We start from the raw sequence: 27,914 nt of genomic DNA on the forward strand, positions 1-27,914 counted from the left end.
TATGTTATTCTTACCCTTTGAAGCACTTTTTGTTGTGACTGATGTGTCATGTATGGTTGTTTTGTGCTTGTTATGTATTTGTTGTGTATGTGCAGCTGCACCCGACATTTTTAGCCCAAGACAAATTTACTTCAGGACAATAATCTCAACTCATCTCATCTCATCTCATCTCATCTCAAATTACATTTCTGTAGAGCCACAAAGTCCACAGAGAGAGGAGATTTGTGTCTACAAAAGATCAGTCTTTGAGACAGAAGAAAGCTGATGTTTTGTACTGACAGTCAACATTATTCTTGTTTAATTGTAACCGAAGTGGTTCCCCATGCAATTTTTAAAAAAATCTATGACAATGATTGCCCCAATCTCTTATTCAAGCATTAATTTTTATCTAGACATTTACCTTTTCCTAACTAAGTCTTTTTGTGTGTCTAAATCATAGTCAATCAAAAAACACTTTTAAAGTTGTTGCAGTTATTTGCACCAGTTTTGGAAAACAGTGCTGTCCTGTCGATAAATAAAGTTCAGAAAACATTTCAGATGCTTAAGGTATTTTCTAACAACATATTATTGAAGGATTTATTGAAAGGGCTCCTGGAATAAATGTATATTTTTATCTGTGTAACAGGGAAAGGAAACAGAGATGAAGTACAGGACAGTGACATTGTCTTGACAAAAATGAAGCTCTTCAGCAACTTTCACGAGAGGCTACTGAAAGCCAACGACTCCGTGTTCGCCATCTCCAGAGCATCAGTTTCTGACCAGGACATCTCGGACCTTACAAAGACCTCTGAGGGGAATTTCCACCTAAATGACCAGTGCAGACAGCCTCAGATGGAGTCTGCCTCAAATTACCTGTCTGACATTTTCTCTAAGTCTCAGCTCCTGAAGTTTTACAAGTTTGAGTCAGAGGACTCCGGAGTGGAGCTGCCCAGTGGAGCTAACTCTCCTTCCACCCCAACTGGCTCTGAGCAGAGCTTTTTGGTCCACAGTCGAGAGTCCTCATGCGACTCCTGCAACTCTGCCTCTACAACTTTTCCCAATAAACTAGTCACAAATTCACAGAGCTATGAGACTAAGCAGGCGACAGATTCAATGGATAATAGTGTGACACCAGCAAACACTCAGAACAATATGTTCACAGACAGTCCTTCAGCTGTGACAGCTGAAATATACATAGGTCAGAATGTGAACCAGTGCAGAACTTTCAAAACCAATCCTGAAGGAGAAAAGGAGAAATCTGAACAGCTTGAAGAGACCAGTGCTGTAACTCAGTGGACCTGCTCAGAGGATATAAGGCCTGCGACACAATCCTCAATGAGATCCTGTGATGATTTTGAGTCAAACCCTGTCGGGCCAAGTGCCACCAACGAAAGCCTAGAGGAGTATATGGATGAATGCTGCATACTTAGTGAGGTAAGAAAAACATCATGTCTAAACATTAAATGATCCATCCTTCCATGCATTTTCAGCATTTTATAGGAGTGGAGACTAAAGTTTGATTTATGCTTACACTAGTGGCCTACACTGTTGTCTTGAGTCTTCATACTTAGTTTTGGTAAGTTAGTGAAGTTAGAGGAGAATTTCTCTGCCACTGTGTTGAGTTTCTATGTGTACTTCAAACGATGGAGACTGAAGCAAGGAGGGGCACATAAGACTACAGTACCTACAGCATAGATTTAATGCAGAAGTTAGCATGAGCCACCTCACCTGAGTCATTCTGCTGAGTAGTTCTCAAGGAAGAGGGACACTCATTTCAGGACACCAATGTTCAGATTTTGGACAGGGAGGACAGATGGTTTAAGAGAGGCGTGAAAGAAGCCATCCATGTCAAAGTGAAGAAGCCATCTCTGAACAGGAGGGGTGGTCTGCGACATCATCTTTTGCCAATTTACAATCAGGTCCTTTCAAAACTCCCCAAAAGAACTGCTCAGCAGAATGACTCAGGTGAGGTGGCTCATGCTAACGACCACCATTAGCATACAAGGGCTCGGTTAAACTCGCATTTCAATGACCCCCTTTGGCTCCCAACGACCATCGTTGAGGAGCCAGACGGGCCTTGGCAATGGTCGTCGGAATGTGAATAACACTGACCACACCTCACTGAGGTTATAAACTGAGGCAACATCAACCACCACCAGAACTGAAGAAGCCTCTTGGATGAGAGGTGAAACGTCTTCAAGGAAACTTCTTAAAGTCCAGTTGGATTGATTTAAACAACTTTGGGTACAGTAATGACGCGGGCACCCACGTACACTTTCTGATGACATCTTATCAGTCACTATGTGTTCTTCCCTACTTTGTTACACTCTTATCATATCACAGCCTTGATTACCAGTGGTTAATTTAGCATGCATAATGAATTACAAGAATTGCTGACCTTGTCATTTATTTTAGCAGATGTTTGTCGTACTTCTGGCCATTGCTATTCTTCCGCTGTAGTATTTCCTACAACTGAACCAAAAAACATCTGCAATGCTGTTAAAATGCTGATTTGGCCTGAGATCGCTTTCATTTTTATAATGCCATTTTAAAATTAAAATCTGTTACTGTGGACATAGCCTTACAAAAGAGGGTAAGAATACTATTTGCTGAGTTAGCATTATTTTTATTGATGTTTCTCTGTTATCTTTTACTTGATACTGGATTTTTGGGGTGGATACTGTACTCAGGCTCAGGGAAAGCGTCCATCTGCTTCGACCAGTTGGAGTGACGCTGGGGATGAGGGGGGTGGGAGATAGCAGGAAGGGTGGGAGTAAGGATAACACTATAGCAGATGGAAAACAGACAAATAATACAAAGAGAACAGTGATCATTTTGGAGGTCGATGAGGCCATAAACTGCAGATCAGAGGCGTGTAGCTCCAGAGACGCCTGTGGAGAGCACAAACACAGAATTTCGAGGAAGGCATTAAGATAGTGACACGTACTAGTGATATTTAACTGTATGAAAGAAAGGGAGAGTTGAGTAGGCGAGTGCTCAGTGCATCATGGGAGTTCCCTGGCAGTCTAAACCTAGAGCAGCATAACTAAGGGACGACTCAGTTGAGTAGCCCTAACTATATGCTTTAGCAAAGGTGAAAGTTTTAAGGCTTATCCTAAAAATAGAGATGATGTCTACCTCCTAAATCCAAACTGTGAGCTGATTCCACAACACAGGAGCTGTAATCTGAAGGCTCTGCAGCCCATTCTACTTCTGGAAACTCTGGGAATCAGAGTGTGGAGCAAAGTGCCCTGTTGTGATGTTACAGTACAATAAGGTCTTTAAGATAATATGGGGCTTGGTCATTAAGACTTTAATATATGAGAAGCAGGATTTTAAATTCTATCCTGTCGAGTGATGTACGCAGTAAGGCTGCACTCCTGTCAACAAGATTATCTACCTGTGTGGGTCTAACATTAGAGGAGCTGCTCTCCATTGTGTTGACATATGACATTGAAGTAAATAATAGTAGAATTATTTCCTTAAATTTAGTAATTGCATTATCAGATAAACATCTGCTGTAATGGAACTTGGTAAATGCTCTGTAGCCCATTGCTGTCAATTCTAATGTTATTAAAAATGTTCTGACAAAAGAGGATTTTGTCGAAAAACAGTTTGATGTTCAATTTCTAGGTCATATGTCAAAGTGACTGTGGCTAAAAAAATGACTTGGTTTATTTACAATTTTGACAAAAAAACAGCTTAGTCTAACAGTGAACTGAGTGCAGAGTTGAGACTGTCTTTATCATCGTCTATGTCAATATTAAAGTCAGCCACTATAATGACTTTATCTGTACTGAGCAAAGAATTCTAAAAAAATCAGATAAAAACTAGTAAGGGGCAGGTGGTCGATATACAACTAACAGAACTGCCTTTTGTGTTTTCAAGTGTGTGAGAGTAAGACTGAGGCTTTCAGACAAATGAAAACAAAGATTTAGTCTCTAGTTGATTAATAAATTGGAGTGGAAGATTGCTGCCACTCCTCTCCCTCTGCCTGTCCTTCTGGGGTTATGAAAATTAGTCTGACTGGGTGAGGGGAGATGATTCATTTAGACTGACATATTCTTCATGCAGCAGCAAGGTTTCAGTCAGACACAGCAAGTCAATATGATGATCAGTTATCAGATCATTAACTAAAACAGATCCAGATGATAGCGATCTAATATTTAATCATCCTAATTTAAATGGAGATAAAATGTTTAGCTTAAGTTCAGGAACAGTACCACATCTCAAGTGCTACCCTTAATGTCATACGGCTATACATACCACTCTGCCTTCATGCAGAGCAACACATGGCCAGCCACGGTGCCCATTTGAAAGTTTAGAAAATTTTGACGACCAAGGGCCGCTTATTCTTCAGCCCTTCAATGAGGAAATGTCCAACCCAGCTCCTGATCTCCTCCAGTCCGATCAGCCTAATCCACAACAAGGCCTGGGAGACAAGAGGATCAGCGTTGCTATAGAAACACCATTAACTGAGCCCGCATGTTCCAAAGAGATGTAAATTCTCAAAGAAAGACTTTACCTGCCACTGCGCTGACATCAAAGTTAAACTATTTTAACTTCTGACAAACTTCTGGGGCTTAGATCATGTGATAAAAACAATGGTCCTCCCCTCTGGTCGACACCACGCTCTCCCATCAGGTGTGTCAGGTGTGATTCCTTCTATCTACCATTACCCGCTCAGGCCCCAGCTCTGACTGTGGACACTGGAGTCTTTAACTTCATGTTTCTGACTATGGACCTGCCAGTAACCAGAGTGTTTCTCAGCTGGTATGAGTGGGGTAAAATGATTTGAAACATGAGCTGGTGAGTGGCGAACCACGGGCTTCTGTTTGGGAATATGCTTCCTACGAACAGTCACCCAGGCGGCCTGCCTTCACAGCTTCGTGGAACTACACAGGGACAGCTAACAGGAGCGCTGCTGGGTCGATCTGTACTGGCTACTAGGACCTGACTAGCTACTAGGTTGTTTAATGTGCGACAGTGCTGTGCTTCCACTTCACTGAGCCTCACCTCCAGAAGTACAAACAGACTGCATTTGTTACAGGTACCATTTTCATTATAGGAGGCAAGTGAATAACTAAACACAGTGAGCAAGACAGAGAGTGAGAAGCAGAGGGAGAGACAGAAGTCATATCTGGTTAATTAGCTGTTAGGCTAGTGGATCCAAAACACCAAGTTATATTTATGTATCAAAGAAGTTTTAGGAGGAAGCCTGTGAAGTAACCCAAATTTAATTGATCATACAGAAGAATTTAGTGCTAATAGGCAATGTTTAATAATATCTGAGGTAGAACCGTGAACAGCAGTAAACACTAGTACACAGTCAGTGACGGGCAGAAAACAGGGAGTGATACGTCACACCTCTTCAGTATCTGCAAATCTAAAAGTAACTGCCAGAAAGGCAGTGTTATATCCTTGTTATTTTCTGAGTTGCCTGCTGACTAAAACATTCACTTTAAAATTGAAAAAATTCCTCCCTAACAGTTTTATATAAGTGTTCCCATGCTCACAAGAAAGAATTTAAGCATTCAGACTCTTCACACGCTGTTAAAGCTTCTGATATTCTATCACAACAATGTTAAATTCAAAGGCCTTTCTGAAGAAAGGATTTTATTACCTTTGGCACATCAGTCAAACCAAAACATGAGAGCCTGCTGGTACCCAGACAAAGGAAGGAAGGAGGGGAAGGCATGCGTTACAGTGCTCGCCAGTGCTTTCATGAACCCACATGTCATGCAACACTTGTTCATCTCTACTGTGGGACTGGAGTTCTTACTGTTGATACTGGCCTTGACCACCAGCTCCGCTCTCATCTGGACTCTCCCTGTTTTCCAAGCCCAAAACTTGGCAGCATACCTGGATGTGTCAAATAGGTGTCAAATATCTAAAATTACTTACATATCTACCCAGATAAAGGCTCTTTGATAGGTCCCTGGAGCACCTGTAAGGTGATGGCATGTAGCAATGACTTTATGGGGCCCAGCATGACTTTAAAAGTACATTGATGACAGGGAGTATAGTGTTGTGGCCCCCAGCATGATTTTCGTCACTTGTCACTACAGCTAATGGTGTAATTCCTCTCCCTGCTAAATAGGACTCCATAGTCTGCAGCAGAGGCATACTGGATTGTTGTTCCCCCAAATATGCGAACATCAAAGTCTTTCTTGGTTTTTACTCACATGCTTCCTCTTTCCTCCTCAGTTTTTGACAATAATAATGACACCAATGGATTACATCATCTCTGCAAGTCTCAAACTTAAAGAATTTGGAGACATTATTGAGTGCACAGCCTTCACCCTAAGTCAGCTGCGATAGACTCCAGTCCCTCCACAACACTAATGAGGATTAAGCGGTGTATAGATAATGGCTGGATGGATGGATGGATGGATGGATTGAGTGCATAGCTGTCATATTTCTACCATCAAGCAGTAACAGTGATTATAGGGACCTGTTTATCTGCTTGTCTGATTACACTTGGTATTCATTTTCAAAGCATACATACCTCATCGGCACTAGTGTGAAATGAAAATGGAACAGAAGTCCGGAAGCTTCTATTTTACTTGAATTCCTCATCTGCACAACAGAAGTGAGAACAGCACAGATGTGCTCCTGCTGGGTCAAAGGAAGGGTTGTTTTATTTATCAGATTATTGCACAAATACAATAACCTGATACAATACAATAACACAATAATGTGACTAACAGTTAATTAACAGATGAAATAAATAGTATTTTAATATAAAAACACACCTTACAACAGTAAATAGCTGACTCCATTTGAGCAATGTTATGTTTTTAATAGTACTGTTAACAAACAATCTAAATCTGAAGTGAAAATGTAAGTGTGGAATAAAATCTATAAAAATGAATAGTAAATAAAGCACAATGAAATCATTCAAATTTAAGATTAACAGTAAGTCAAAATCAGGTGCCAACAATAAGAATGGGCAAACAAGAACAATAGCTCCAGCACAGGATGCCTTCCATTTCCTGTCTGTGCTTTGAAATATATTTTGCAGGGGAATGAGGCAGAAACACTATTTGTACTGTTTGTACTATTTGTGCCTGGCTGGGAAAAAGCTGCGTATGTGATACCTTTCTTCCTATCTAGATGTTCCACACACATCTGGTGTTTCATTCCTTTCCAGCTCTGCCATGTTTAGGAAAATATTTCAGTTGAAATGCAGACAATGGAAATATCCACAAGTCATGGTGAGAGGACATGTCAGTTTCCACAGTGATCATTCTTACTTATTGTGCTCTTGTTGTGAACGTGACGTAAGAATCGTGAAACCATGGTAACAGGAAATAAACACCCAACAGATATCAGATTTTTTTTTTTAAATTAGTAGATTAGCACAATAGATTGGTGACCTGTCCAGGGTGTCCCCTGCCTTCGCCCTAAATCAGCTGGGATAGACTCCAACTCCCTTTGACCCTAATGAGGATTAAGTGGTGTATAGATAATGGATGGATTGATAGATTAGTTTAGCCCTAATGATGATCATATTAAATAACTATTCATTTAAAAGTACTCTTCCCCAATTAACATGTGAAGGAGAACCTGTTAGGGCCATGTAGCTATAAAGAGGAAAAGTGAAAAACAAAATACCATTTCTAGGGTTCAGTGGTTGTACTATTGTGGACTAAATAAACAGTCTAGTTAGCTTGGTTAACAACACTGATAGTTTTTAGATATTTATAATCCCTCATTCAGTTCCACGTGAGACATTGTTGCTCCTGTTACTCATGGGAAACCCAGAGGAAATGCAACAGGGTATATGTGTTTATATGTGTTTGTTTGACCAGTTTAAATGGGCCTGCTCATGTAAAAGGAGGGCAGTACTAAATCCTCTCTTCCTGAATGTGGATTGCTCAGTGGTCTCTGTGCAGTCACAGATAAGATCAGTGCCAGTCCTGATAATGTGACTGTCCCATCCAGAATGGTTTCTGGTTACAGATCCTCCTACCCCTGCATCACTGACAGTCCCTAAGGAAGTGAGGGTCTTTTCCTGGAAGGAATACCTTATTTTATCTTAATTAGCCACCAATAAACTACTAGAGGTCTGATAGTCTGGAAGCAGAAAAGATTCTCTTGGGAGTCAACAGATGAGGAAATCTGTTAAATATGATGTTAATCCTTTGAAATGGATTGATACATTTTGTTTCAAATCCTTGTTGGGTCTGGACAGCATTGCTCAGTCAAGTCTAAAAATTCCCATATTGCTGGAATTCAAGTTATTACAGTTCCTCTGATGTAGTGATGTTACGCTCAAGCCAGTTTGCTTGACACAGTGCCGAGCTTTTGAAGCGGAAGTGTTCCGAGACAGTGTTTCGATCCCTGCTTCGGCATGCCCAACAATCACGTGACTACCGAGAGCGAGGCCTTGTTACGTCACAGCGTGTGTTGCGGTGCTCATAGACTGTATATGGCGGTGCTTTGCAGGAATTATGAAGGGGTTGGACATTTCAATCTGTCCATGTCTTAATTAAAAGGGGTCTGACTCACTCCTCAAACTGTGGGTTTTTTAGAGGAGATTACGCTAGTACATTTGCCATTTGGAAAGAAGTCAGAGAGAGAACACATTCAGGTAGAATTAAGTTTAGATAGATTTAGTTACATTTCATTCACTAAATAACACTCATAGATACATACACATAGATTCACACATAACACACATTAATTCATTCATAGAAACACACTACACATATAGTAGAATAGGTTATAGATAGGTACATAGAGTAGTTTGAGTGGTTGAAAGAGTGTGTTGTGAGAGTGCAAGATGTCTATCTGAGCCCTACCTCTGCAGAGGAGAAGACCCGCTCACTTACTGGGCACCACGTCAAACTGTATCCAAACCTCTTCAGGATGGCCAAAAAATATCTCCACATGCCAGCAACATCTGTGCCATGTGAGCGGGTCTTCTCCAAAGCCGGAGAGGTTGTCAGCCACAAAAGAAACAGACGGAAACCATGCACTCCCTGGTTTACAACCTATTTATACTGCCACAATAGCAAAGTTGTAGAAGCACTACCATTCACTCCCACATCACATAATACTAGAGTCCCACACAAGCACTTTTCTGTCCCCCAGTACCTCTATACACACCATATGTATGTAAATCTACACACACACACACACACACACACACACACACACACACACACACACACACACACACACACACACACACACACACTTAAATATATATGTTTATATACAAAAACATATATACATGCATGCAAACAAACATATATTCCGTTTTAAAACATTCATTGCAAGTACAAAGCAGTGTGAGACCAGCCGTTCTGAGGCTTTTTCAGTTTGTTCCACTTAGATGCGGTTCTGACACAGAGCCAGCAGATGTCACTCTTCTGGTTTTGTCAAATGCTTCGAAGCAGTGTGTCATTCTTGAAGCAGTTGTGTTAAAGTGGTTCACTGCTTCATGAAGCTTCGATTTCACCATCACTACTCTGATGTCCATTTTGTCTCACAATACTCTTGTAATTTACCTCAAAATCACGTTTAGACATTAAAAAAATACAATCCAGGTGACATTGTCCATACATTTGTAATCACAGTGAAAACAGGTTTTGATAGTAGCTTGTGTAAGATGACTTTACATTGTGCAGACTCACCAAAAGATAAGGAAATGTTGAAAAAAACAACATGGTTTGCGTAAAGCTTACAGCACAGAGACAACCTTGCAATGTGTTGCAATGTGTTTATGCCCCTTAAGCACTAGGATAGGGGTACTGATATCTGTCTCAAATATTAAAATTAGTGCTGCAAAAAGACCTTTGTGTCTGTTATCTCATGCTTGTGAATAGGACAAGGACCCATTGGCTACACCTCCTAAAACCCAATGTAATGTGTTTTTTTTTCACATTTAAAGAGCTGCATTAAATAAAAATGTTTTGCCTCTTTGGGCCAAGCAGGAAACAAAAACCTTACCATTTATCTGTACTCAAAGTTTTTGAGGCAACAAGTGCTAACCACTGCGACACCATGCCACCTCACAGCAAGAATGTTACAGGTTTGAACCCTGCAGGTCAGCTAGGGCCTTTCTGTGAGGAGTTTGCATGTTTTCTGACTGTCCATGTGTGCTCCACATGCATGGTAGGTTAATTAATGATTCTAAATTGGCCATTAGTGTGAGTGTTACTATGCATGGTTGTTCGTCTCTTTGTTTTGAACTTGTGACTTGTCCACAGTGTACCCAGTCTCTAGTCAGATGTTAGCTAGGATACGTCAGTCCCCTTGTGACCTTCTCCAGGAGGTGCTTACAGCTAATGGATGGGTGGATGCATTCATTTCTGTCCATCTGGTGAATCTAAATCTAATCACTCCATTTTAGCTAAATTCTAAGTCTGTGGTAACTTTTAGAAATCTCTTTGGCTGCTAAATACTCCACTGTGTTCACCAGCAACTCTGTCTGTCTGGTGCTGCTGAGAAAGTCATGTAGAGTAGGTTTATCTTCTGAATAAAAAGCTGATTGGGATGTAAAGAGGGCTGATGAGAGCAGTTAGAGTTTATCAAAAAAATACAACTGAAAATGTAAAACTAAAAAAATGAGTTGAAAGAGGCTAAAATGCCCTTTGGAGTAGTGGAGTACTGCAGAATTGGGTGAAAAACGTCAGTCGGTTTATGAGCCTTTCAAAATGCACACAGTAATTTGAGTCACTGCTAATGCACAAATATTGATTTCTACAGCTTTCAGATAATGATGTCAGCTCAAAGTTTCAAGACACTTCCAAGCAAAATTTCTCATTTAACTGGTAATAAACATATACCCAGAAAAAGAGTTGGAAGGATATTATTTAACCCAGCTCAAAGTTGACGAATATCCTTTTGCGTACTCTGTTACAATAAAAGTATGGCAGCTCAAAGCAGTTTAAAGTATCCTCTAGACAGTGCCATGTGACAATAGGTTCATGGTCAACAGTCTGTGAGATCTATCGATCCATCAGAGGAAACGCATGATGTCAGTTCTCCAGCCTGTTTGGCCATTGTTTAGCCAGTGTTTCCATTACAGCAGACAGTTACCTAACTGAAGTTTCAGTGTTAGCAGCATGAGAAAGAAGGGGAAATACCCCTACCTAAACTCATGTTCTGCTTTTGTTGGGACGGTTGTAGGAATGTCAATGATTGGATAAGTATTTGCTCAAAAGTTCCTTCTTTCATTCTGGTAAAAACAATGAATGTCTTCACCTCCACCACTGCTTAGGTGAACAGACACATCAACACAAGTAATTTTATGTCGTGTTTACGTTCTCTAAATTGTTATTAATCCAGCATGTGTAATCTACAAAAGGGACTTTAGATGGACAAAGTGTAGAGCTTTTTTGCGCCTGAATCCAAATTGAAATGATTTTACTGTTGAATGCTGTATATAATACAAATTCCTCTCTGTGAAACAAGCTTATTTCAGATGTCTGTTTGTGTTACCACCTTGTTTTCTGCCACTGGCATGTGGAAAAGAAGACAAACAAGCTGCTTCAACATGTAATGACTATGAAGTGAAGATAAAGAGGACAATGTCATCATGAATTTATTGAGACACAAGCAGCCAGTGGCAGTGGAATGTTCTCACGGTTGCATTGCATACCCTACACTCAGCATATGTTTGAACATGATCAAACTAAAAACAAATTGTGTACTAGTAATTGCATTTTTATACAACTAATTTGTAGCAGCGAAGGTAATGCACGATCAATTATGCTTTTGAAATGAGAACATGTACTTAATTTAAGTTTGCCATTTAACAAAACAGACTAGAATTCATTTATTTTCACATTTTATGTCAAATTTTGCAACAAAATTCATCAAAAATCTCTCAGTGCACTATAAATAAATATAAAGTGCATAAGGTAGTATTTAAGTTTCTAGTAAGTATGGTTCAGTTCTGTTATGGCTCTTGGGTAGAAGCTGGTACTCAGCTTGTTTGTCCTTAAGATGCCTAGCAAAAAACCCTAAAAGAGTGTTTTTACTCTAGTGCCTCCTGCAGTAAAGCTCATAAATGTAGTGCTTAATTTCAGAAAATCTTTGCCTATAAACATAATCCAGCCAGTGATTACAAGAATGAGCACAACATAATTGGGAAAACTATTAAGAAATGTGGAGTCGTTTTTTTTTTTTTTTTAAGTACTGTGCTTCAATAATTCCAAAGTAATCTTGTTCTTCTTCATGTCATATAATTAAAACAATAAGGCACAAACAACAAATGACTTTACCAGCTTTTTCCTGCTGCCTTGATTATCCAGCCCATGTTCTGTTTCTATGGGTACAGCAAGCAAGTTCCAACCCTCTGTGTTCAGGCTTGGGTTACCTGAAGCACATCTGCCAACTCATTGAGATGATCGGCCAGTTGCAGGAAACCAACCTCCGGCTGCAGAGGAAGATATGCAGTCTGCAGAAGGACAACAGGATGACAAAGACCAAAGAGGTGTGTGACTGTTCATTTGTTGTTGTTGTTTTTCTCAGTCTGTAGCTCTGATGGAAGCAAGCAGCAAGCCGCCATCTTGGGGGTCACACCTTATTATTTGTGTTTATCTCAGCTTGGTACTGTGACTTCAAAGCAGTAACAGAGCCTATCCCACAAACTAGATTGTGTATTTTTTTTTTTAAAGTGTATTTATCAAGCTGGGAGAGTCTAGGACATACATGTTTTTGAAGGCATTCTGTGAAATGTAGGGTCTTTTGGAGCATGTCCCATGTTAGGCTTCCACAAGCACCTACTCGCGGTACGGTTCGCCACTATTGTATCTGACTCGGCTCGTCTCGGTTTAGTTGTTTTTCCATATAGCCTCATTGTGGGTGGAGTCGTCATAGCGCAGCGAGCCGAAAGTCCCTTAACGTCATTTGCGTGGGACACAAACGCAACATAACGGAGGCGATGGTACACCTACTGCTCAGTCTGTGGCTTTCTGTCAGATTCAAAGTAATAGAAGAGTCGGAGAAAGCTGAGAGCGGCGAGTCGAAAAACTCAGGAGACACACAGGAGAGTTTGGGAGGCGATGCAGCAGTATCAAGTCGAAGACAGGAGGATATGAACGAGACGACATATGAGGGTAAGCTAATGCTAGTTCGCTAGCTATCGTGTATCAGTCCTGTGAACGACCCTGTAATGGCTGCAGTTTATCGCTATTAGGTATTAAAATATGTATGCTGTGTATGTGTTTCAGATGGCTCTCTGATGAGACTTCATTGGATTTACCTGAAGCAGCAGCACATGAGCCTGCAGTGGCACAAGGTGTAGAGGAGGAGGGCAGAGATGTACAGGATGCACTGATGTAGTACGTGTCATGCAAAAGTTAAAAGTTATTCTTCTCGTTATACTTCTGTTTCTCTGTCCCCGGACCGCTATTGTTTTCTTTAATGCAATTCTGACAATAAACTTTTGTACCTTTTGCAGATGTGTCTTTGCTATTGTTTTATTTGTGAAGGTTAGCAAGACTACATGACAAATTAAACACCAAAACATTAAAACAGCTGTTTTAAGAATATTCCAGTTTGATAAATCAGTATTGCTTTGGTGTAATTCAGTCAATGGAATTATGAACCATAAAGGAGTTTGTGTTAAAACATGTTAAATCCCATTAAACATAAATGCATTATTAGGGAATACAGAATTGTTTGGTCTGTTGACTCTTTTCCTACCAGTGTCTTAACAGACAAAATGAAAAGTTATGATGCAATCACATAAGTCACAAAATAGTTTATTAGTCAGCAGCAAAATCAAAACTATTTACAATGTGCAAAGTACAAACTGTGGTGGGCCTCTCCTACAGTGGAGGGCTAAAAGTAAAACTATATACAACTAAATCTCAAGTCTCTGGGAGGTGGACTCGCTGGCTGCCCACTGCCTGCACCAGCTGCCCCAGCACACCCAGGAATGACTGGTTGAAGGCAGCATTCTGGGCCATCTCCTCCTGCTGCAAGGCCGCTTCATTCTCTCTTGCCTCGCTGAGGAGCAACCAGATGTTCTCATCATGCTGGGTGCCGGTTCCGCTCCTTCTCAGCCTGCATCTCCACAAGCACACTTGGAAGGTCCAATTTTCTGTTGCACCTTTTCCTCTTGCCTAGCCCAAAGACAGAAAAGTGATCAGAATCAGCTTTAGTAAGTACACAACATGCAAGGAATTTGGTTTCGGCTGTTGGTGTCACACTAGGAATATGGAAGAGAATAATAAAAAAATAAACTATAGAAAGAGGAACAGGAAGAAAAATGAAATAGCAAAATTAAATAAAACAATATATACAGAAATTTACAGCTAGACTGGAATAAACACATTAGCAAAATGATAATTGCTATAAACACAGTAGTGCAAAAGCAGAGAATGCTGTTCATGGTGAAAAAAATGCTGTACATGTCCATTGGAATATTGACTATTGTACAGGTGTTTAGGAATGGCTCAGCTGTTTATTACAGTGATGGCAGTGGGGAAGAAACTGTTTTTGTGTCTGGTGATTTCTGTGTACAGGGATCTGTAGTGCCTGCCAGAGGGGAGGGGGGAGACAGTTTAATGTCCAAGGTGAGTGGGGTCTCTGATGATGTTTTCTGCAGTCTGTACTATAGGCTGTAGTCTGTTTCTGTCCTGCTGTGTGGCTGATCCAGAGGTGCACAGGACAGATTGGATGACTGCAGTGTAGAACTGGATCAACAGCTCCTGCAGCAGGGCGTGTCTCCTCAGCTGTCATAGGAAATACATCCTCTGCTGAGCCTTTTTCAGGATGGAGTGGATGTTCGTCTCCCACTGCAGGTCCTAAGAGATTGTAGTCCCCAGGAGCTTGAAGGACTCCACAGCTATGATGTGATGTGTTTAGCCACCCGTCCATTGATTTTCAATCATGATCATGTCTTTGATTGTTTTACTTTAATACATTTTTGGCAGTCTTTACTTTAACTGAAGCACAAATAGTATCTCCTCCACCACAACTAAAAACAACGTGGTGTGAACTTCATTTCATCTTGTGCACATTTTGGAGTTCCTAAGAACAGCTGTGTTTTCTTATTTCTATGTATATTTTCATTCAGTTTCACAGTTACCTAGTGACTATAAGAAGTCACTAGGTGCAATACTACGTTGCACCAGAAAGTAAATTAGAGTGACTTGCTTGTTAAGTCAATGGAAAAAAATGGAGCTGCATGTGTTCTGTTTATGTGTCACTGTAGCTACATGTAGCTTTCATCAGGCGTTCCTGAGCTGGCTGCTGCACAGTTTGCATTTACACCTGTCTGAATTCTTGGTCGTTGGTCTCGCTGTTCTGATCATGCTTGCAGGCATTTACACCCGTAGTAATAACAATAATGCGAAAATCAACCATGCTCTCTGTTTACCGTGTCTTACCGGTGTTAAGACGTTGCTGTTACGTTGATGTTGACAGGGTCGGTGTCCGAGCTGGTACTGGTGTCGAAGCTGGTGCTGGAGAGGAGCCGCTGCTGGTGGTGGAGAGGAGGCAGGGGAGCTGGGGGCTCCGCGACGGAGGTGGAGTAGGCTTCGCATGTGGAAAGGGATTCTTGAACAGAAATAAACATTCACCCTAAGTACACGAAAAATACGACATTGTAACTTGTGAAAAAAAATAAACCTGTACGACCACTAGCTTAGTTTGTCATGCAGACTGATGTATTAGCTTCTGAGAGCTAAACGTTAGAAACAGCAGCACGAAATACAAACAGAGCACGGAGCTTGCGCTGATGGCTAACTAGCTAGCGCTGATGGCTAACTAGCTAGCGCCGATGGCTAACTAGCTAGCTTATTGTCTGCTACAGGAGACAACAACGTTACTTTCTAAATATACTTGTTTGCTTAAAAGAAGCTTGCCACCAATGGGATAAATGATGTAAAAGTTTCTTGAAGTCACAAAACACTCACCATTCTTGAACGTCTCCAATAATGCAGCAGCTGAGTCTCCCTCCTGTTGCTCGTTGGTGCGGTGCCAGTAAATAGCTTCCATTAAACCTCTTCCAACACCTCCTGGTTGACCCACGCCGGCCGCTGTGGTCCTTGGTGAACCAATAGTCATTTCTGAGCTTTTTCAGCTTCTCCCTACACTGCTTCTGTCCTCTTTATATACAGTCTACTGTATGTGTGGGCGGCCATCCGCTCAGAGACCTCCTGATAAACTTTCTATGTCCAGCTCCCTCTGTATTCTTTGGTCCACCACCAAAGACAGAAAAGTCTCGACCTCTTCATTCACCCACGGTACAGATCTGGCTGTCATGTTAAAATTATGAAGAACAGAGAGTTCCGTGAAGAGCAATGCACACCGTCGCTGTTTAGTTTTTTTTTTAAATGCCGGTTTTGTTTTCGTGCTGGAGTCGCTCCCGTGTGTCGTCACTCCCTGTCCAATCAGTGGGCTGCACTCCTGTCCAATCAGTGGCCTGCACTATGTAGACGTCACATCTCGGCTCACTTCATCTCGGTTGGAACCTCAGCCGGGAAGGTACGGAAAATCGTACCTGATACCATGCACTAATCCATATGGAAACGCTCGCAAACAAAGACGAGCCGAGCCGCACCGCGCCGAGTAGGTGCTTGTGGAATCGCGGCTTTAGTGTCGCATATTTATCTAGTTAGTTCATACAACTATTTCAAGTTTATAAGTCATCATACCTTCACATACTTCACAGACATAAATGTGTATGAATGAAACAATGTATACATACTGACTCCAGCAAAACCACACCAGGGGATACTACTACTGGTAAAACAATAACAATTGACAAAACAGTACAGTTGTTCTTCTACAGCACCATTCTCAGTATTTTCTCACAATCTCCTGGGCCTCCCGACTCAAGTCTCCTCAGTTATTTAGGAGAAGGAAGTAATAGAAGGGACATTCTATTGTGTTTTTTTCTCCTTCACTGACTCTGTAATACCTTTAACAGCCTTATCCTGTGGTTAAGGGCCATTGACTCACTGTGAACCGGTCTCTGCCTGCTTCTGTGTCTACACCTGGGTTCCCAAACCACAGTCTCTATCATTTGAACTAAAATTTTAAAAATGGTGCTAACATCTGCAGGCTTGTTGTAGTCAAACCCAGGATTCATAGAGATGTAAACACTACAAAAATAATACCCTAATTTGTCTGTGAGAATCTAAAGTAGTTATGTAATTAAGCCAGTGTGGGCTCTCTAGTGTCTATCAGCGGGAAATAAAAATATGTATGTGTAGGCTGATGGGACTTGCAAATATTATTGTGTGTCGGGGCCCCACTGAACCTTGGGTTTACAGTAGATTAAGGGTAACTCCAAAACAGGGAAGAGATCATCTGGGAAAAAAGTGTACATTGTTCTACATTATTCCATAAACTACAGCGAGAAAATACATGTTTCATCCCTTGCCTTTAATCTTCTCTCTGCGATGCTGCTGTTGAGTACTTTGTAGTATAATGATGTTTGAGCTAGAAATGATGTCATGGTGTTCTTTCCTTTCAGCTTGAATGCAAAGGATGTGAGCAAGTCAAATGCCCTGGGATGACTTAGGCTTTTGTATTCTTTGTTTCACCACTGATGCACATATTCTAAACTGAAAAATTACACGGTGTCTATGTGATACATATGTATATAGTGGTGATCCATTAAAGGTAGGTGAAAGGGGCTTAAAATAGGGAAGAGATGGAAAAGCTGCAGTGAGAGCTATGTATTTCAAATTCTGTTGTTTTTTTTTTTTCCAGATTTCAGCCCACAACGATCTCAATATGGTGTCCTAATACATACACTACCATTCAAAAGTTTGGGGTTACTTAGAAATGTCCTTATTTTTTTGAAAGAACAACAGTTTTTTTTTTAATGAAGATAACATGAAATTAATCAGAAATACAGTCTAGACATTGTTACTATGGTAAATGACTATTGTAGCTAGAAACGGCAGATTTCTAGCATACTAGCATACTAGTGTATATATATATATATATATATATATATATATATATATATATATATATATATATATATATATATATATATATATATACTAGTATGCTAGTATGCTAGAAATCTGCCGTTTCTAGCTATATATAGCGATATATATATATAGGGGTACAGAGGCCCATTTCCAGCAACCATCACTCCTGTGTTCTAATACTACATTGCGTTAGCTAATGGTGTTGAAAGGCTAATTAATGATTAGAAAACCCTTGTGCAATTAGCACATGAACAAAAGTGTGAATTTTCATGGAAATCATGAAATTGTCTGAGTGACCGCAAACGTTTGAACAGTAATGTATAAATCGAATAGGTCAGATTACATGTCTTCCTTCATGGGGAGGGCAAGAGCAAGGCAATTAAACTATACGCTGACTTTAGATGCTTCTCCTTGGCAGTTAGTCTCATCATTAGGCTGCAGGTAATCTATTTAACATGCTACATAAATATAAGGAGTGATCTGTACTGACAATGTAAATATCCCACAGATTATTAGTCCAAATCACATGTTCAACAGAGTCCAGTTTACAATTAAAGGGTTATCACTTTCCATTGTAGCAGAAATTCATGACATATGTGATATTATGTACAAATGGTAAATAAATAGCATATTAATATTAGGTTATCATCTTCCTGCTTCCTTTTTTTCAGGACTTTTTTCAGCAGCACTGCAGTTGTGGTGCAGCCAGTTTAGCCTTCCAGGACTTCCAGAAAAGATGCTCTAAAAGTGAATGTCTGTCACCCAGTGGAACCCTCTCTGACCTGTCCACCATCCCAGAGGTCACGAGGCATCCACTCATATCAGCTAAGAAAGGTAATAACAATGCGTAATTACTTTATATAATGATGCACCCTGATTGCTCATTTTTAGTTTCAACTCCATATTAGGTTGTTCGGTCAGTCTGACTGCTTTTATTGCATTGCTTTTGTGAGTGCAATGGTGTCATAACTGGTGGGAATGATGGAGGTCGGAGTCTTCAGGAGAGTAGCAGAATGAAGGTTAGCAGTGTAGACCTGCTTGTTTGGCAAAGCAAGTATGACAACATGTGTTATGGTATTATGAGATTGAACAAATGTTAAAACTAGAAAATTCAGATGTTTAAATCAGACTCCAGTACAAACGATGATGAAACTGGAAAACTTGAAATATAAACTGAATTCATGTACAATGAATGATCCTGTGTATACTGCAACCCACCGGAAATCCATATAGGACGATAAAGCCAGAAGTACAAGCCCTCTCTCTCTCTGCACATTGCGTGAGTTGAAACTAAGGGCACACTGAGCTAAGCAGAAATTAAACGAGAAAACCCCAAGGACATTTTTTTTTTGTTGTCCTGACTGACTTTTAAGACGATGGGTTCTGGTTTTCCAGAACAGAAGAGAAGTGTTTAGAAGAAGTTTGCACAAGTTCATAAGATGATGTAACTCTTTCAGTTAAAATCTCAAGATTTTGCTTGTGTTTGTTCTGACAGCGGCTGTTTTCAATAAACAGTATTTGCATCAGACTCTAAAGACTGTCTAAAGATGCTTTCTTGATACCTTTTCTGAAGACTCTAGAAGGGATTTTTGACTACATGTTTGACAAAGTTGCTTGATCATCTCTGGCCTTTAGCAGGCAGACTGAATCATAATACATGCTTGTCAGGATGCAGCTTCATGAGCTACATGTACACTACATTGGGCCTTCATACAAACCTAGACTCATACTTCTGTACAGACTGTACAGTACTGTTGGTTGTGAGTCTATGATAAGCAGCTGAGTGCCCTTGAGGTCATTGAAATCACCCCTTACTGACCTTCAGCATTTAATTACTAGTAGGATTCACATTTCCAGTGGGATGTGTCAACATACACACACATGCACAACCACATTTTCAAATTTTACTTTGAGTGTTTCACAACCTGACCCGGAGGCAACCTTGCATGTTTTTCTGCTTTGGTGTTTACCTTGTCATCAGATACAAACCACAGGTGCTGTTCATCACTCAGGAAGACAGCTATCTCCCCAAATGTTGTCATTACAATTGTGTTTTTGGAGTGACTCATGTAGCCTAAGGAGCTGGTGATCCCGTGGGGAAGATGAATGGGAAATTCTGACATCCTGCTCATGATGGTAACACATTATGTCTAGTGGACTCTAAAATGCTTAATTGTTCCTCTGATAGAAAGGAAGCTGGATCTGAACAACAGAGAGTGAGAGAAAGCAGAGATTAGGTGCAGTAAATATGAGTAGATACCTCTGCCTGCACCATGGTTGAACATTGTAGTACAGACTTACTGGGGTATCTGACGCTAAGGGCAAGGGTTGGATTAGAGGTAGACTGACAGTGCTGTTGGATTTTGGATTCTTGCATTTACTCTTGAAAATTCAATGAAAGAGTCCACACAGAATAATTCCAAGTTTGTTTGTCATGTCCTTCTAGCAGAGTGCCATCAGTAGAAACTCAGAGCCCTTGTGATAAGGAGAGGTGTGTTTACTAGGAAGTCGGGCAAACAGAGACAAGAACACAGGCCTGTGCTCATTCCTATCACCATTTGTCATAAGTCAGCACTCCCTTCTCAACATGCAGCACATTGAACACACGAATAGTTCACCGCAAAAATCAGTAGTAAAGGTGCTACATACAGCTACATTTTTGATGCATGTTGCTTTAAGTCAGAGTAACTATTTACAGTGTCTGAATGAAACTTTTCTTTGTAGCGTTACTCATACATTAGCCTTTTTGGAATGGTAGAAAATAAGATCTCATTACCATTTCTTTTTCCAACATGCAGCTATTTCACTCTGTGGACTACATGCCATCAGCTGACAAACACTGTGAAAACAAAAATAATTAAAAGTAGAGTTAATTGGATTTATATTAATCAGCTGGCCAGAAACAACATTTACCTAAAAACTATGTTTACACATTACTAATTTGCAATGGAAACACATTTTGAAAGAAATTAATAAGATTTGGTAAGATATCAGTGTCTTTATAATACACTCTTAATGATCATACCATAAAGTGTCGCGATTAGAAGCACTGGTGGCACTGTTGGATGTGGTGAGAAATAAACAAAGAGTATCTTTGAAGTCAGCAGTATGGAATACCTAACAGTGGTCTATGAACTGGTGACGGGATGTCTGGTGATGCATTGGAACAAGTCTGATCTGTAGTTGAGCCAACTCTCAACATCATCTTCAACATCTTGGTGCTTGCTACCACCAGACACCCTCAGAGGTCTGTAGAAATGATTTTGTGGGTCAAAGATGTTTGGCAGAACGCTAAAGACGAGCACCAAATTAGGCAGATGGTCATAATCTTGTGGTTTATCAGTGTCCATGCATAGTATACTCTTTTAGGGGCTCAGTGGCCATGAAGTCATGTAGACTAGCAGATTACTGAAAAATAGGGTCAAAAAGGAACCATTTGATTCTTGTTTACTCAAGCAAACTCTACTATGCACTCTGTAACTGTTCCTTGTCTGTGATTTCTGTTTTAGGCATGAGAATTGAGGGTTTGACACCCATCCCTCTGTGGAGAAGCCTGAGCCATAGGAACTTCACTGAGGGGGAGGTCAGATTACTTAGGGACAGCACCGAAAGGCTGTCCGTACAGCCCAAGGTGAGTTGCACACCTCATCAGTCAACTGCAAGAAGCACAGTCAGTGGAGTCTTGCTTTTGTTAAGAAAAATAAAAGACTTTTGAAATGATATGAAGTCCCACAATAAAAATAAAGAGCTAGGAATTAGCTTCAGTCTTCTTAAGAGCCTTAGGACACCATTGAGCCTTGTGAAGAGATTTTCAGTATTTCTTTGTAGAATTTACCACTATCTATCTTTTCATTTTCTACAAGTAAAAGACCAACCTCTGACCTCAGATCAGGGATTGGTGATGAGATGAGGAGCATTGTAACAGAACTGTAGTTTTGATAAGTTCTGAGTTCAGTCAGGATCTAAGTTGGTGCGTGCGTACGCACACACACACACACACACACACACACACACACACACACACACACACACACACACACACACACACACACACACACACACACACACACACACACACACACACACACACACACACACACACACACACACACACACACACACACACACACACACAGAGGTTGGGGCTGCTGACAGGGCTTTCGAACATTGTTTTCATGCTCAATTGTCACATTTAAAAGTTAAAATCAGTATTAAATAGTCGTTCTTTTCTGTCTCTGCATTCAGCTGAGTGAAAATTACACAATGGGCCGAATCAAAGACCTGCTGAGGAAGACTAAGTTCAGGAATCAGAGCAGGCTAGAACGAACATCCACTTCTATGAAGATGTCTTGCCCACAACTTTACAGGTAAGGAATACACTACAACCTGCACTTTGAGCTGTGTGTTCTCTATAAACATTATGTGCACCATATCCACAGTAACATGCAGGTTTTTGGACCGACTCTGAACTTAATAATTTTTATACTGTTACACTAGGTCAGCACATGAGAACACCATTGAGACTATTATTTTTACAACTTGCAGGTGAAGTGAATAACACTGATTATCTCTTCATCATAGCACCTGTTAGTGGGTTGGATATATTAGGCAGCAAGCAAACATTTTGTCTTCAAAGTTAATATATTAGAAGCAGGAAAAATGGGTAAGTGTAAGGATTTGAGCGAGTTTGACAAGGAGCAAATTGTGATGGCTAGACAACTGGATCAGAGCATTTCCAAAATTGCAGCTCTTGTGGGGTGTTCCTGGTCTGCAGTGGTCAGTATCTATCAAAAGTGGTTCTGATAGAAAGGTGTCAAAATAAACAGTACATTGTTGTGTTGTTGTGTATGGGCTGCATAGCCACAGACCAGCCAAGGTGCCCATACTGCCGAAAGTGCCAACAATGGGCACGTGAACATCAGTCTTGGACAATGGAGCAATGAAAGGTGGCTTGGTGTGATGAATCACATTTTCTTTTACATCACGTGGATGGCCTGTGCATCGCTTACATGTGCCATGAGGAGCCAGACGGGCCTTGCCAATGGTCGTTGGAATATGAATAGCACTGACCACACCTCACAGAGGTGAGGCAACATCAACCACCACCAGAACTGAAGAAACCTCTTGGATGAGAGGTGAAACATCTTCAAGGAACTTGCTTAAAGTCCAGTTGGATTGATTTAAACAACTTTGGATTGTTGCAAAGTCCAGTTGGATTGATTTAAACAACTTTGGATTGTTGCAGATCATGTACACCCTTTCATGGAAACAGTATTCCCTGATGGCTGTGGCCACTTTTCAGCAGGATAATGTGCTGTGCCACAAAGCAAAAATGGTTCAGAAATGGTTTGAGGAGCACAACAATCAGATTGAGGTGTTGACTTGGACTTCTAATTCCTCAGATCTCAATAGAATCAAGCATGTGTGGGATGTGCTGGACAAACAAGTCCAGTCAATAGAGACCTCACCTCGCAACTTCCAGGACTTAAAAGATCTGCTGCTCCTTGGTGCCAGATACCACAGCACACCTTCAGGGGTCTAGTGGAGTCCATGCCTTGAAGGGTCAGGTCTGTTTTGGCAGCAAGCAGGGGACCAACAAAATAGTAGGCAGGTGGTTATCATGTTATGCCTGATCTGTCTGTCTTTCTTCCACAAAAGTGCACTAATCCCTTTGGGATTGTGGAATATTTATCACCTCCATCAGATTACTCTCATCTTTGTTAACTAGAATTGAATGCTCATGTTATGAAAAATGAATGTAATTACTTGTACTGTACTAAAATGGATACTACACTGTTGGAACAGCCATTCAGCAAAGAAACTTTACATCTCATGAGGCTTATTTACTATGCTATAGACAGAAAGTACAGAAAGGAAGAGAAACATCAGTAATGGATTAAGTACTCATTCAAACTGCAGTATTTATTCCGACAGTAGAAGAAAATCTCATAAAATCCTCACAATGTGTTACGGAGGGGGTTGGAGAACCCAGGTGCAGGCACAGATATGACAGACAGGTGGCAACGGAAACAGGTCTTTATTTAAACAAAACTAACTAAACCATACAGAAAGGGGAAAACAAACCAGGAGAAAAACTAAACCCAATCTAAGACTAGAATCAACTACAAACAAAAAACCAACAGCTCAGCTACAAAAACCAAACAGGGATAAACTAAACCAGACAACAAAACGATGTACTTACAAAACCAGGGGAAAGAAAACTAAGGGGGCAAGCAGGCAGGCTCAGGGAATCCAGAAATTAGTGGGGGACAAAACTGGCAAACACAAGGCTGGGGAATATCCATGAACAGGTTGGAGCAACACAGAGTCCAAGTGGAGAATAACCAGGATGGGGAGAAGCAGAAGAGTCCAAGGGGCTGAAGCAGACGAGGGGTTCACAGGGCTTGGTAAGGAGAAACTAAATACAAGGGGGAAAACAGAGTCTGTGACAGAATGTGAGTCGTTATGATCCAGCGGGGAGTGAATGAAAGGACAGAGCTTAAATAGGTGGAAGTGAGGTGGAGAACAGGTGAATGGAGTGAGCTGATTACTGCAGCTGACACTCATTGCAGTAACCAGCTGATGGCAGAATGCAGGCAGGAGAAACAGGGAGAGCAGGAGGGCGAGAGACAGGGAGAGAGAGAGAGACATGAGGGAGAGGTGACAGACAGACAGAGGGAGCCAAAGAGACAGGACAAAACAGAAACAGATCAGGACCCAAGGGAGAAAGGAGGAAAAATGGGGAAGAAGGGGAAAGAAGGGCAGGGGCTGGAGCAGGATCATAACACAATGTAAATACAAATCATACAAACCATATTTTAGCAAAGATTCCTTCTGTCTCCACTTTGGATTTGTTAAAGAAATACAAAAAACTAAAAATCTAAAATCTTTATCTGGACCGACTGACAAATGCCATATTTTTAATGTCCCGTACATTTGGGATGTTGTCTTGTCCTTCCTTGAAATGGCAACAGCTAAAAACCACAGAAAAGGAGCTCTGCCCAGTACCTTTGTTTGCTGAAGAAAATCTTTAAAGAATAGAAGGAATGCAAGTTATTTGACAGCTGTGAAGAATTTTTGGGGGTGAAAAAGTGACTTTTGGGCAAGAGGCCGAGAGTGACAAGATCCGGATATGACTGCAATCCGAGATTCATTACAAGGAGCATCGTCCTCCTACTGACACATGCGCACTAGCCAGGCTGAATTGCTGTGATTCAGAGAGAAGAAGCGTCCCGGATATTCACCATAAATACAGTAAAAAGCTATTAGCTCTCAGTACTATCTGTCTCCTTGTCTTTCAGGCCTGATCTAGGACCAGTAGAACCTGCTGGCAGAAACAGGAACTCCATGATTGCCTTGGGCCACCACAGCAAGCTGGACTTTCCTTGGCTTCAGTAAGCATCCAGGTAGTGCATACCACTTTTCTGGTCTTACAGAATCCATTCTTCAAGGCAAGGATGGTCATGATGCTTGGGCCTGTTGGTATGAAGACCATGCTACTGGATTATATTTCACTGTGAAATTATTTACAGTACATTATCTGTTGAACTTTTTGACAGAAGTGGCAAAATTGCACCTTTCTTAATTGTGCCAATGATCTTTGTCTCTTGGCCAGATCAGATCCAGATGATCTCGTATCGGGAAGAGTATACAATGAAGTTGGACACAGATGACAGAAGACTGTAAATGAGACGGTGAAAAGAAAATGGGTAATGAAGAAACTGAAGGAGCTAAAGAAGAGGATTCTAGTATAATGGATGGAAGAATAAGCGGGTTTATATCAGACTTGTGTACTGTATTTCAGTATACATGAAAAAATATGATGTCATGAATTTAGGATCAGGCAACTATTACACTGTGACAATAATAGCTTTAAACATTCTCTGTTGATGCTATTTACTGTTATATACTGTAGGTTTTCACTAGAATGCTGTAAGTTCTAATGTGAAACAAATGCATATTTTATAACTTTTTATATGAGATGTTGTAAATACACTATCGTTCAAAAGTTTTGTGTCACCCAGACAATTTCATGTTTTCTATGAAAACCCACACTTTTATTCATGTGCTAACATAATTGCACAAGGGTTTTCTAATCATCAATTAGCCATTCAACACCATTAGCTAACACAACGTAGCATTAGAAGACAGGAGGGATGGTTGCTGGAAATGGGCCTCTGTACCCCTATGTAGATATTCCATTAAAAATCAGCCATTTCCAGCTGGAATAGAATAGTTATTTACCACATTAACAATGTCTAGACTGTATTTCTGATTCTTTTAATGACATTTTCATTGAAAAAAATGCTTTTCTTTCAAAAATAAGGACATTTCTAAGTGACCTTACCCTTTTGAACAGTAGTGTACGATATAGACAAATGGCAGATTGCTTAGTACAATGTTTGATGTGTGTTGAATACTGTGAATGAGGAGTATGTGAGATAAACCCTGCAGAGGTCCATTGTGTATAGCTCATACATGATGTTAACATTAGACCTACAGATAATTTGTCTGATAAAAAAAATGCAGCCTGACCGCAGACTGTTGCTTTTGTCTTATAAACCATTTCAAAAGTCTTATCACCATGGATGAAAGTCTCTTCCATAAAATAGCACCTGGTCATTGGCTTTTTAAAATTTTCAGCCCATAACCCTGAAAGGATGTTACAGAGAAGCATTACTCTCTTGAATTTTATGCCATTATTGAATTATTGTAATCTGTTTAATTGAGAAGCAGTGACACTTTAGATTTTGTATTGTGTCAACTTGATGGGACATGAGTTCTGACTTTTAGCAGAAACACAATGAAATCCCAAGAAAAAAATGTCATAACACTACAACATTATATCACAATTCCAGTTAAGTCTGAAAATACTAAAGCAATATTTGTTGTTTTTTTATTTGAATATCTTGAAATACTTTAGAATATGCTATACTGTACTCCAAAGAGGTAAAGTATTTACTGTGTACTGTATTATAGTGTATATCATTTAGGTTGGAGTAGTCTGTAAAAAAATTATGTTGAATTTTGCAAGACATCATAAATCATATGTAATTTACAGCTGATGTTTGTGTGTCATATTGCATCAATATATTTAAATGTTTTTCAAAATAAAGTCAAATGAAAAAAATACATTGTATATTTTTTATTTACAAAGTAATAAATAATAGTAGTAGCAATAATACAAAGTGCAAACAATTATTAATAATTAATGTGATTTTTTTTTATATACATAGGATCCCATGAAACTAAACATAAAAATGGAAACAAAAGCAAACTGAAATATGGGGGCCATACAATAACTATGTGACCAACTATGTGGCAGAGTTTGTTCCAGCAACCTGTGGAGTAACCCATAAAACACCAGAACTTTTCCCCACTCCTGCTTGCCAAATTTGGAATATCTAACCATCTTGTGCCACCATTCCATCTACCCTAAGAATCCACATTAGTCATTGTTACAGCGGTTTACTGCCACAGGCTCAGTTCAGTTCTGTGGGTTCTCGTCACTGTTGACTGTTTTAACAGCTTCTGTCCATTTCACTGAAAACACATTGATGTTTTTATGCTGCACATCTGACCTCATGAAGCTCATCTAGAGAATGCCAAAAATGTACAAAGCAGTAATCAAAGCAAACGGTGGTTATTTTGAAGAATCTAAAATATAAAACGTTTTGACTTATTTCACACTTTTTTTGTTTACTACATAATTCCATATGCGTTCATTCATAGTTTTGATTACTTCAGTTATAATCTACAATGTAAATAGTCATGAAAACAAAGAAAAACCACTAAATGAGAAGGTGTGTCCAAACTTTTGACTGGCAGTGTATATACACTAATCTATATACTGTATATATACTGACTTGTTTCATGTAGGGCACAGAGGAGGTAAATTTATGCAGAGACATTAGGACAATTGTTTTTGTGAACTAAAATCACACCAGTTGTGACGTAATTTATATCTCATAGACTGCTTCCATTAGAGTTACTTTTACACAGGAGCTCCCTACACAG

The 27,914-nt window shown here is 40.2% G+C and overlaps 1 protein-coding gene across 1 annotated transcript; it reads left to right on the top strand.

The window, feature by feature from the left end:
• The first annotated feature begins 600 nt into the window (after positions 1-600).
• On the top strand, positions 601-26,961 carry si:ch211-250c4.3 (uncharacterized protein LOC100535981 homolog). The gene is made up of 7 exons (XM_055018781.1): positions 601-1,413; positions 12,275-12,430; positions 18,569-18,731; positions 21,407-21,528; positions 22,143-22,264; positions 25,199-25,303; positions 25,513-26,961. Exons 1-6 carry the CDS (start codon positions 601-603, stop codon positions 25,293-25,295), a joined length of 1,473 nt encoding a protein of 490 aa, XP_054874756.1. The 3' UTR covers positions 25,296-25,303; positions 25,513-26,961.
• Positions 26,962-27,914: the final 953 nt, after the last annotated feature.

This window comes from Amphiprion ocellaris, chromosome 16, assembly GCF_022539595.1.
Source record: "Amphiprion ocellaris isolate individual 3 ecotype Okinawa chromosome 16, ASM2253959v1, whole genome shotgun sequence".
Classification (NCBI taxonomy): Eukaryota; Metazoa; Chordata; class Actinopteri; family Pomacentridae; genus Amphiprion; species Amphiprion ocellaris.

What these genes read in the sequence shown, in the direction of transcription:
- si:ch211-250c4.3 (XM_055018781.1), top strand. Translation starts at nt 601, where the DNA reads ATGTATATTTTTATCTGTGTAACAGGGAAAGGAAACAGAGATGAAGTA. An exon ending in GGATGACAAAGACCAAAGAG is followed by an intron (nt 12,431 to 18,568) that starts GTGTGTGACTGT and finishes CCTTTTTTTCAG; the next exon opens with GACTTTTTTCAGCAGCACTG. An exon ending in GGCTGTCCGTACAGCCCAAG is followed by an intron (nt 21,529 to 22,142) that starts GTGAGTTGCACA and finishes CTCTGCATTCAG; the next exon opens with CTGAGTGAAAATTACACAAT.